This window comes from Eurypyga helias, unplaced genomic scaffold, assembly GCF_000690775.1.
Source record: "Eurypyga helias isolate BGI_N326 unplaced genomic scaffold, ASM69077v1 scaffold9131, whole genome shotgun sequence".
Classification (NCBI taxonomy): Eukaryota; Metazoa; Chordata; class Aves; order Eurypygiformes; family Eurypygidae; genus Eurypyga; species Eurypyga helias.
Window position 1 is genome coordinate 10427 of NW_010230142.1, and position 12349 is coordinate 22775.

General features: G+C 40.2%; 1 protein-coding gene across 1 annotated transcript in view; it reads left to right on the forward strand.

The window, feature by feature from the left end:
* SPTY2D1 (SPT2, Suppressor of Ty, domain containing 1 (S. cerevisiae)) overlaps window positions 1-5312 on the forward strand; it is a gene marked incomplete at its 5' end in the record, with an annotated part of 6907 nt that extends 1595 nt beyond the window's left edge. Inside the window, 4 exon segments of the mRNA XM_010160636.1 lie at window positions 1-1290; window positions 2086-2245; window positions 2903-2980; window positions 5085-5312. The exon segment at window positions 1-1290 is cut by the window's left edge and continues 153 nt beyond it. Of these exon segments, the coding sequence (XP_010158938.1) occupies window positions 1-1290; window positions 2086-2245; window positions 2903-2980; window positions 5085-5181 (1625 nt within the window).
* Between the last annotated feature and the right edge of the window lie 7037 nt (window positions 5313-12349).

Below are 12349 nucleotides of genomic sequence, written 5' to 3' on the forward strand. Positions count from 1 at the left end.
AAAAGAGGAGGACTTGTGAGAATGTTGCTCAGGCCCCAGAGGCTGAGTATGCCCCAGAAGATGAAACCGAGCAACTCGAATACAGTCAGACTGAATCAGAGCATGAGCAAGAAGAATATGAAGAAAAACCCTCCAAAGCTGTAGTGAAACCAAAGGCGCCTCCCAAAAGTGCACCAGCACCTCTGAACTTTGCAGAGCTCTTAAGGCTTGCTGAAAAAAAACAATATGAACCAGTGGAAATAAAACCAGTGAAAAGGGTAGAAGAGAGACCCAGAACAGCAGAAGAATTGAGAGAGAGGGAGTATTTGGCACGCAAAAACAAAAGAGCAGAAATACCTAAGAAAAGTGAGAAGGAGATTAAGAATACAGGGATATCTGGTGCTTCAAAAAAAGTGACTTCTCAGAAAGAATCTGTAAATGTAAAACTGAAAAGCTCAGCAGATAAACATTCCACACCAAAGGGCAGTCTGTCCTCTTCTGTGAGTGGTACTGATAAGAAATTCAAAGCACCAGCATTGCCTGAAAAACACTCACGGTCATCATCATCTTCCTCCAGAGTTGATCAAATGCAAAAAACCTCCCAGAATGGCTCCTTAAAAAGCTCTACTGGTAGCAGTCATAGTAAATTACCTGTCAATGGTGTTGGAAAGCCTGCCTCATGCTCTCATGTCCCCCCCTAAAACCCAGCAGCCAATGGGGCTCAGAGGCTACCATCTGCTAAAGAACCCAGCCTGAAAAAGGCTGCCCATACAAAACCAGGAAGTGCTGCAGCCCTTCAGCATGGAATCGGCTCCAGTGCAAAACGATCAGGCAGCAGCTTAGGAAAAGGAGGACCTGGGCATCCAGGTGGTAGTTCCAGTGCAGGACCTGGGCGATCGAGCAGCAATTCTGGCGTGGCACCTGGAAGGCCAGGCAGCAGCTCAGGCACAGGACCCGGGCGACCAGGCAGCAGCTTGGGAGCAGGACCAGGAAGGCCAGGAGCCAGCACAAATGCAGGACCCGGGCGACCAGGCAGCAGCCTGGGAGCAGGACCTGGGCGGCCAGGCATCAATCCAAGCACAGGAGCCAAGCGACCAGGCAGTAGCTTGGGAACAGGGCCTGGAAGGCCAGGCATCAGCCTGAGCACAGGACCTGAGCGACCAGGCAGTGGCTTGGGTGCAGCTGTAAAACCGAAGTGTACTGTTGTATCAGAAACTATTTCCTCTAAAAACCTAGTCCCGAGACCTAGCAATGGACAGATAAATGGCATGAGACCTTTTCAAGGGCACAGGCCTGTGTTACATCCGCAAGGTATGAAGCTCTAGAGCAAATTTTTTCACTTTGCTTTGTATTTTTTACATATGTCTGAGTTGAGGTCACTGAGGGTTTTGACAATTACAGGTACAATTAGGAACTTGGACAAAATACTGTATTTGCCTTCTAAAGTGTGTGTTTAGCAGTAGAATGCTTTTGTCTACTTTGCAATTTTTCATTTATTTTTACCTATACTCCTATCCCTTGAAATGCAGGCCTGAGGTGTAAAGTATTATGTGAAAGAAAACTAAGCAGCCTGTGATGGATGTCGGTATATGGATGCAGTTAGAACGAAAAGAACTGAAGTGATTAATTTCCTGCATAGCTTAATTATGCTTAGTCTTTAAAATTTTATAATGTTTTAAATAACAGATGCTTAAAGCAGTACATGAAAATTAAAACCACACAGCACGCTTGTGACTGTGTTCAAGTGTTTGGAAAAATCTCCTTCATCAGTAAGCAGGCAGTTGTAAAAACTGATTTCTGAACGGAAACAAGCAGCATGGACTCTAACAAATAAGTGCCTAGAAAACTCTCAAGAACCAAGACTTCTGTCTGGTAGTTTGTTCAGGATGCAGTTGGTAATACTGATATGTAATCTACTAGTGCACAACTTAAAGGAAGTATTTCCTTTTACTGAGTTTCTGAGAATTTAGTTAACTTGAGGCAGAAGCCTTTCACCTTGAAGCCCAGAGCTGTAAAAAGGCTGTGCCCAAGCTATAGCAAGAAGTACTGTTAAATTAATGTTACATTAATGATGATCATGATGATTTTCACTCCCTTATCATTTAGGTCTTGGAAGACCACCTATTGGTTACAAGAGACAAATAGAAGATGATGATGATGATGATGAATATGACTCTGAAATGGATGACTTCATTGAAGATGAAGGGGAACCCCAAGAAGAAATATCAAAACATATTCGGGAAATATTTGGCTATGACCGGAAAAGGTAAGAAAAATGTCAATTTTAAGGTATTTCAGAAAAAGAGCAATTAATACAGTTCAACGAATAAACATCCTTTTGAAATAGGGAAAGCGCTGGTGTCAAAGAATGGTTTTGCACTGCAGAAATTTAACAAGCATTAGAGCCGCTTTAGTGCGGAAGGAACCTTGAATTTTCACACTGCCTGCCATGCTCTTCTGGGGAGCAATACACTTTGATTCAGTAAGATGTAGTTGGAAAATAACACAACACAGTTTCTTCAGTGTCTTGCCTGTATAATTTGTAACAACTCTTTCCTACTGTTGGATGTTGAAATGTTTTCTACAGCAGTCTGCAGTATTTCAGAATTCATCAAATGTAGCTGCCTGAATATGAACTGCTAAATGCAATAGTGTTAGCTCTTCTGTAAGAGGATCTAACCTGGTCTGACCTAGGAGCTGCTGGAAAATGAAGGCTTTTATTTGGCTTAAATACTTCCCTCTTGCCTGACAATAAGGTAGACGAAAGCAAGCACTTTCAAGGCTTGTAACTTAGATTGTTTCAAAACATTAAAATGCATATGGCAAGATAATTCTTCTTTCTAAGAAGGGATGTGAATTCATAACTCAACTGTATGTTATCAGGGTCTTTGTGGTGTGCTGAAAACTAATATGTAATTTCCAGATACAAAGATGAAAGTGATTATGCCTTACGTTATATGGAGAGCAGCTGGAGAGAGCAACAGAAGGAAGAAGCTAGAAGGTATGTGTGGATTTAAACTCACGTAGAAAGTGGGAAGCTTTATTTATTGTCCAAGTCATGGGGATGTTAGAGTGGATATCTGCTGCTTTTTATAGCAGAGGTAAATAAATCTGTTAAAAACAAGCAAGAAAACCCCAAACAACAAAAACATTTTTATAAGAAAGCTTAGGTAAAGATGAAAATCAGCCAGCCAGTGATGGGTACAGTAAATATTCTTGTGTGTTCGTTCTCATGCATCACAAACTTTGCTTGAAAACAAAGAAACAAAGGCAAACCAACTTATGGTCGAAAAGTCTTTTTAAAAATAATTTAAATGTCAGCTGAAATGCTAAACCCTTCAATTTGTCCCAAACATTACAATATTCTGCTAGTTGGACGACTGGAAGGAGATTTGGTTTTATCTATATATGTGTGTCTGGGTGTGTATATTTCTATGTATGTATAAAAAATATTCTGACAAACTTGTAATCAAAAATTTCAAATATGAAGATTATATTTTCATATGGGTTTTGGCCTCTGAACAGTCCTGATCTTGCTATTATAAGGCCTGATGTTCATAAACTTCTTTTTGGTTTTTAATGGCTGGTTGAACAAGCTTTGTAAAAGTTAGAAGATTTTTATAGATAATGGGGAATAGTGGAATATGCTGAATTACCAAAAATTTTTGTTCTACTGAAATTCTTATATTGTTATTCAGAAGGTGCCTTGAGTATTGGAAATTTGCATATTTTTGAAGTTAGTCAGTGTCCTTATTCCTCTTTGCTCCTGGGGAATACCTGCAGCTCATGCCAAGCTGTAGTCTCTTGGAGTTACAGGAAAGAACTGGAATTTACTGTGATATTGCTGTTGACTCAGTCTTCTGTTGAAGACCTGGGCTGAGGTTTTGTGGAGTTCAGTACCTGGCTGACTTTTAACTACACGTGCTAGCATGAAGGAAAGGGGGATAAAAAACTTGGCCAAAACTGAGTTCAACTATTTTCAGTGCTCTGCTACTTTTCACTGAGAGTTGGGTTAAAAGCATTGTGACCCTTGAGATGAGGAGCTCTAAATTATAGTTAAGATCTAAGTTGAAATGAAAAATGATGCTTCAAGACAGAGTTTTATCACATAGAGCCTTGATGTGTTTCTTTCTGTTCTTAATTGGGATGATTGCAGTTGCTGGAATTCAAGATGACTTTGCTATGCTTATTTAGGCATAAAATCCATTTTAGAGCCTGTGCTGGAGCAGTTTAGTCCAGAACAGTTGAATCCCCACTGTTACGTGATCAAACCTTTCGTATCTAGGTGCATGCTACGCTAGTGAACTGTGGATGCACAAAGGCACTAGGTAGGGCTGCAAATGAGGCAGGAGCCAACCATGGAATGGTGACGTTGCACTCCTAGTATCAAACCAGCAAGACTACCCAGCCTGTACTTATTGAAGAGGAGATCAGTGATGGCAGATACTGCTTTAAGTATCACTTTCAACATACCGACTTCTAAGAAGCAGGAGTAACCGTGCAGGGATGTAGCCAGAACATGTGGTGTCAGTGGAGTCTCTTCCATGGGCCTGTTGAGCAGTCAGGGCAGCTACACGGACTGAGGGTGGAGCGTGTTGTGCACATACCTGCTGGAATGCTGCCTCAAGCAGGAGGCTGCAATAAAATCTTTTGCTTCTCTACTGCATGACATATCCATTCTCTCCCTTGCCAATGTAAAAGCTTTTTAGGTGCCTCTCAGAAGCCGATGAGGGTCAGTCCTGCTGTGACTTGTATGTCAGAGTTACATTGGCAAGAATTGATGGATGTGTTTCAGCAGCTTCTTTTTGGAAAAAAAAAAAAATGACCCTTTGTATTAAAATCAGTCTTTTTAGAGTTTTTTTTTTTTACAAAAGGTTTAAATAATTTTTCCCTCAAAATACTTGATTCAAATCTAATAAAATCTTGATTTCTTAAAGCTGTATTACTGCTATAAGTAAAGGAAATTTATGATTGTTTAACTGATCTAAACTTGTTCCTCAAATCAGCTGTAATTTTAGGATTGCTTTTCTGAGGGGGGAGGGGTAGAAGTCAAATTTCATGTTTCTTGAGTAGCAGTGTGTAAAGGATTTCATCTTATTTGGCAGCTTGAGACTCGGTGTTCAGGAGGACTTGAAAGAATTGAGACGAGAAGAAGAAGAATTAAAACGCAAGAGACAGTGTAAGAAGCTGAGGACACGTTAATTGACTTATGGTGTTGACTTTGTTCATGTTTCTGCTACCCTCTGCCTCCATACATCTCTTACTCTACTTCAGTTTCCATTTGCTTGTTAGAGGGCAAAAGAATAAAGGGATTGAAGTACTGAAAAGCAAGGCTTTAGTTTGACTTAAATGAAATATTTATTTTTAATACTTGTCAGGGTTGGTTTTTTATGAAGAAATTAATGCACTAATGCATATTAGGTGGAATAAAATTAATAGATATTTCCATTGATTACACCAGTTCAAGATGCCAGCAGAAATACTGACTAGCTATGCACTGACTCGGAACCATGTGGACCCATATCCCCATAAACCAATTGTGCATTCACTTGAAATAAAGGAATAGAATTCTTGTTCCCTGATATTTCTTGACTTAAAGAAATTGCTTTATACCCTACTGTCTCCCAACTTGAGCCTCAAAGTATTGAAATGTCATCTTCTGCACAGAAGCAGCTTGGGTGTAAATTCAGCTGTTGCTACAGATGTTCAAAGCAATAAAGTGCTGCATATTTTCTGGTTTGAGGACCCATAAAAACGATTGGAACCTCTTTATTTGTAAGCAGGAAAGTGCATGTAATTTGCAAGTTGTACAGTTATAGATATGGCCAAAAGATTGTTGGCTTTTGCTGTGTCTGGAATTCCAATGCCAATCTAATTCAGTATGATAAATACACACCCTGAAAACAGGAATTTCTGGTGTTTGTATGTATCTTGTGCTTTTGGGCTCAAGCATATGCTTGGGACTTCTTTTCCTGCCCTGTAAATCCTCACATTTGTTTAACAGCTTATGCTGCTCTTACAAATTGTGTACAGTACACATGTTTTTTCTTGCATTAAACATCCGATGTGTTAAATGATTTAAAATGTGAAGCAGTCCTTTTATCTAATTAGCTTTACTACTTAGAAAGCACACCATTCTGACAAAACTTAATTCTGTATTTGCAGCTCTTCAGTTTTAATAACTTCATGTTAAGTAGTTAATACTTGTGATTTAATATCAAACCAAAAATTTAAATTACCTATAGCAGGAGAGTTAGTTCAGTTACTTAATGCCCATATTTGCACATTATTTTTAACTATGCACTTAAAGACTGTTTCTTTCAGTAACTGAATTTGTTTACAATCAGCACAGGGTTCATGTAAGTCTACAGGAGTTGTACTGAGAGTCTGAAGCTCCAGTCTGGTGTTGCATCTACTTAGATTTCCCCAGGTTGTCCCTTTAAGCTCAACAGTATCTACTCAGATTTGCCTCAAGCTCCAGGACTCCTTTGATATTATCTCTGTCCTCAGCTGTTGAGGCTGTTACATGTTAATCCTAGAATCACAGAATGGTTTGGGTTGGAAGGGACCTTAAAGCCCATCTAGTTCCAACCCCCCTGCCATGGGCAGGGACACCTTGCACTAGACCAGGTTGCTCAAAGCCTCATCCAGCCTGGCCTTGGAGAGAGCCAGGGGTGGGCTATCCACAATATCTCTGGGCAGCCTGTTCCAGTGCTTGGAAAAGTACAAAAAGGACTTTGGGTGTTTGGGAGGGGGAAGTAAAAGAATAAAAAGGAAAAATGACCTTGCATAAAACCAACAAAGGAACCTTTCCCGTCAGGGGACTACTGTTAACAGTGCTGCTTCAGATAGCAACCTGTAAGGAACAATCTTGGAAGCTGATGAAGTTTAAACATCTGACTCTTAATGTAAGAAAAAACAGATTTGCCTTTTTAGGATGTTTTCTGTTAATGGTGTAGCATTTAATTGCCTCAGTAAAACACTGACCTGAGTAAGCTATTGGGATAGATTCTATAAACTAATTCAGTATTAGCTGACAGAGAGCCCAGGCGAAGGAACCATCGTTGCTCCTCTGTTTTTAACTTCCTACAGAAATTAACACAAAGTGGTGTCAGCGTGTGCACTTGAGACCATGCAAGTTAGCCTAACTCACCACTAGTCCAGATTTGTGTTGTGTTCACTCTGCTCCATTGGGACCATCTAAAATTTTCTGTTGCGGTTCCTACAATTATCCATTCAGGCCGATGAACGCTGCGACCGTGATCAAGTTACTGGGGTTTTTTAGTTCTTTTTGAGCTGGAGAAAGGCTCTAGGTCTGTTAACCCAGACACCTACATCAACTTTGCCCAACTTCCTGCCTGGTTGGGGAAGTCTCTTACGAAGCAAAAGAAATATTAATTCAAAATTCATAGAATCATAGAATGGTTTGGGTTGGAAGGGACCTTAAAGATCATCTAGTTCCACCCCCCCTGCCATGGGCAGGGACACCTTCCACTAGACCAGGTTGCTCCAAGCCTCACCCAGCCTGGCCTTGAAGACATCCAGGGATGGGGCATCCACAACATCTCTGGGCAACCTGTCCCAGTGCCTCACCACCCTCTCTGTGAAGAATTTCTTCCTGATATCTAATCTGAACCTCCCTGATTTCAATTTATACCCATTACCCCTTGTCCTATCACTACAGGCTCTTAGTTGGTCCAGTTGGGAATTAAATCTGCATTTCAGATAAAACATGACGATTTTGCCACTTTCTGATGACTTAACCATGCAAGATCAGTTCAATTGCTTAATCTGTAAAGCACTTTGTCATTTGTCTTTTCGATGGTGACTGGAATGTACTCTGCTAGCCTCCCTAAGACACACTGTAACTGTTTCTTCATACAGTGATCATTGCTTAACCTTTGTTTCACATGAAAAAATATTGAAGGACATATTTGTAATTTTACAGTCAAGGAGTACTTTCTCCTAATTGGCATGGGGTGCTAATGGTTTTCAAATTTTGTACAAATGTTTGGGGTTTAATTGTTTGTATTTGCTGCATATTTGTAAATTGGCTAGGAAGAAACTAAAGTTGTCTTCTAATTCCTGACCTTGTGCCCAAAATCATGTTTACTGTTTGCCAGATTAATAGTATTAATCTAATGAGAGTAATTCAGTACTTGTCCAAAGTGCATCCGAATTTGAGGTTAAGAAATACTGGAAGAATGCTTATATTGGTTTATGAAGATCTGATGCTGAGCTAATGATTTAATTGTACTTAATGACATTCTGGTTTGGTTTTTAGATTTTTAATTCACTGACTATGTGCCTTTTTTACTAAATTGTGTTAAAAAAAAAAAAAAGAATGTAGGAGTATAAAAAGGTTGGATGGTTTCTGCTATCTCAGATTCTGGATCCTTAAACTTGATCGTGTGAAATGACATACTTTTCATAAAAACCCTTCCAGGTCTGGCTTTGATTGCACAACTACCGTAGCTACTTCTTTACTGCTAATGCTAAATCAGATGAAGGGCATTTTCTACTGATGACTACTTTTTGAAAATGTCTTGTATTTACATTTGAGCTGTATTTCACTGTACAGCACTGTCTTTTGGAGGCCAGGGTTTTGCATATCACAGGAAGCCTTAGTGTGCAACTCTGTGCTGTGCTTTAAAATAAAAATCTTTCAAGAAGTATATCAGAGCTCTATGGAAATCTGGATTTATTTTTGTGTAAAGCTCAAAATATTGTCCAGGAAAACTAATTTTCTAATTCTTTTTTTTCTTTGCATTTTGTAACATAATCTAGTAGCTGATGCATATTTCTAGATGGAGCATATTTCTGGAGACCAAAATATGTCAGAAAATAAATATATGGAGAGACTGGTGTTTAAATTGTGATGAATGTACTTCTATTTATTTTGGTGAGTGGGTGTGATGCAATATTAAAGTGGTAGTGTGTAAAGAAGGGTGCTTCTAGTTTTAGCCAACGACTTTTTCCTTTGGGGATATCGTTTGTGCACAGTGTCTTTTTACACGATGTGACAAATCAGGTTAAAAACTCGTACGTAGCTTAACTGTTTTCTGGTGCTGTCAAAGTGTTTACTTTTGCACACACCATATGCATCGAAGTTTTTTGCAGAGTATGTATACAATAAATTACAGGCATTAAACACTTTACTGCTATTTCTCATTGGTTTACTTTATGGAAGGTTTTTCAGAATTCTTTTCTGCTGGTTTCCCCTGAGCTGTCACAACAGGGTTAGGCTGAACATTCTCCAGGAATTGTTCTCTTGTTCTCATGCAGCCAGCAAGGATGTATGAAAAATTAACAAAGTCGCTTAGGCATTCATAAAAATTGTGAAATCACTGGTGTCTCCTGCCCTTTAGGCTTGTGACATGTATTTGGAGGTATCTTCCATTTGGAGTGATGTGTTTCATCCTGCAGTTTCATGAGCAGCATCTTTCTCAGGTCTTGTTCCCATGTACAGAATCGGAACCTCCTTGATAGCTGTCTCATGGAATGGTTTACTGCTTGGACAGATGGAGGTGAATACCACTGACTTCTGCTCAGCCAGTGCTGCGACCCACTTCCAAACAGAGAAATGAACACACAGAGTAAGCCCCCCTGCCTTTCCCTTGGAAAAGCAATGCTCGCACGCTCCTGTGTTTAAAACTATTTTTTTAAAGATCATTGCAAATTAGCATTGAATTACCACAGTTATCTTAATCCAGCCAGTAAAGCTGTACTTCAAGAATGCTATTTTACTCAGGTTTAGGGGGAAAAAAAAAACACCAAACAAACAAAAAACCCACAAACAAACTGAAACACAACAACCAAACATTTCCCTTGTTTGAGGGCAGTTTTTAGTTGTAATTGATTTGAAATAACATTTTTCGTTCTACAAGACAGAATTGCAGTTTTGCAATCCCACAGCCTTTCCTTATCATTTGAAATGCACATTTATTTATTTTTCCATGAGCACAGGGATCCATAGCATTTTGCCCATAGCATTTGAGATTTAGAAGTTCAACTTGCAATTTCCTTTCCGTTAACTTAATTTGGACAACTCAATAGTATTGCATGATTTTCTCCACTGGAGAGATTTCTTTGAAATGCTTCTTGAATAGTAGTTTTATGTTGTGAATCCTTTCCCTCGGCTTTGCTCTAAGCTAGCATAGTTAGAGAAACAGCATGCCCACAGGTAAGCAGAATAATGGGATTAGTATTTAGAGCATGAAAATTTAAGTTCATAAAAATGATGCCACTTTCTTCATGTGTGGAGCTGAATAAAATACAAAAGCCATATACTGTAGAGCCAGCTGCGTGTTCCACGAGCCTAATTTTATTTTGCCCTCTCCCTTAGCATCTGAAAAACTGAATCCTGTTTTCTGTATAATTATCTTGTACCAAAGCTGAAAGACAACAGTAAGAGGACCTGTACTGCTGGCAAAATGCTGTGGGTTTGAATACACTGGGTGAGATTTTATGGAAAAAGGAGTTGTAATAAAATAAGAGTTGGTTATATTGCTCAAAATGAATGCCAGTTTGGGAATTTTCTGTAGCTTGCTCGGTAATAATACATGCAAACTACTATGGCCTCATTTGGAAGAGCATAGCATTACCTGTCGCACTGGCTTTACCAGGTCATTTGTGTTGAAAGTTGATATACATTCGAAAGCTTTTCTAGAGCAGATGGTAGTTGATAATATATTACTTGATCTTGAAAGCTGTTTCATATTTTACCTCTAGAAATCATATAAACTTAGAATTGACACCAAATCAAAAAAACTGACTGACAGTCAAATAGAACAAAAGAACAAACATTTTTGTAGCAGATTAAAATTTACTATGTCCAGTAAAGAACATCTCATTACTGTCTTGCAGCCACCCATGGGTGCTATCAGGCAACATGTGTTTATCTTCAATACTGCAGAACACCCTTGCTGCTCACGGAGCTCTTGGTGTTTCCCCATCTGCCCGTGTTCAACTTCAGCACTACCCTGAGTGCTTCTGGCCTGCCTTGAACTACTCTGGCTGATTGAAGTGAGTGTGTAAACATGCAGAGATGTAGGAAATAACCAGCTGAAAATACCTCAGAAATGACGGTTGTACTGCTGGCTTCCTTCTTGCTTAATGCTGGGGAGTTGCTGGGCTAGGGAAGTTGAGAGCTAGCTTCAGAAACTGAAAATACAGAAGGGAACTTTAGTAGTGAAAGGTAGAGATCAAGTGGATGGGGGGGAGAGGAACTACTAGAGGACTGGTACAGGGTGGTGTGGGGGGTACAAGGCTCTGTTCTGCATGGGCATTACTACAGTGAGTAATTACTACATGAGTAGTAATCTCACTGTTCAAACAGCGAGTAGAACAGTGAGTAGATCTGGATCTGCAGTTTGGGTGCAGGCTTAGTCAAGGGTAACCTCTTGTGCAGAAATGGTATTACCCCTCATATTCTTGAGAAGACAGTGGTGTGTCACTACCAAGTGTATGTTGTTACTGTTGGGGTTTCTATGATTATTTTGGTTATGTATGCACATAGAGATTTTCAAGAGTGTTTCCAAACACCTAACCTACTAAAAACCGTAAATATGTATCAGACTTTCCTAGTTGGTTTTACTGTGAAATAGGGAGAAATTAAAAATTTAAATACTTGATTTAAAATTTTAAAAGAAATGATGTATTCTCAAACATCAGTCTGTGCTAGAACCTTTGTGAAACAATTATTTTCAAATTGACTCTCAAGAGGGTTTAGATAAATGTTCACACAGATCATTCTGTAGGCTCAAGGGTTCGCTGTGTTTCCAGCCTCCAAGGAGCATGTACCCAGAGTCTGTAGGAGGCTGGGGTGAAGGCAGCTGTCACTGCACGTGTCCCAGACGAGACCTGTTCCTCCTACCACAAAACCCACGTTGCCCAGAATACTCCCCCCCGTTTACAGAGGGTCCCTACCACAGTGCCCACCACCCCAGAGAATGCAGCGGGCAAGGTGACAGTCCCCAAGACAAACTTCCTCGCTCCCCTCTCCAGGGCAGGGGCTTCACTGGTTCAGTGGCGTTAGGGATGTGGCACCGAGGATGCTGCTGGCTTCGTATGCACAGTGCACGGCCTGCGGCTTGGAGGCGATGTGCGGGGTCGCTGCTGCTGTTCATGCATCCTGCCCTGCTAACGCTCTCCGGGAGGTGAGCAGCTTCTGCACAAATACAGGCCTAGCAGTTCTCTGGGATGTTACGGGCATAGGACTGGCATTTGTCCCCATTTAACTAGCTGAACCCACTGTGTTACCCATTGAACTGGCCATCAGACTTGCACATCCCACTTTCCAAAAAGCAGTTTTCTGGTGTCTTTACTGTGTGGTAGAGAGGCTTAAAAAATATGAGTTAGATTAATGTAG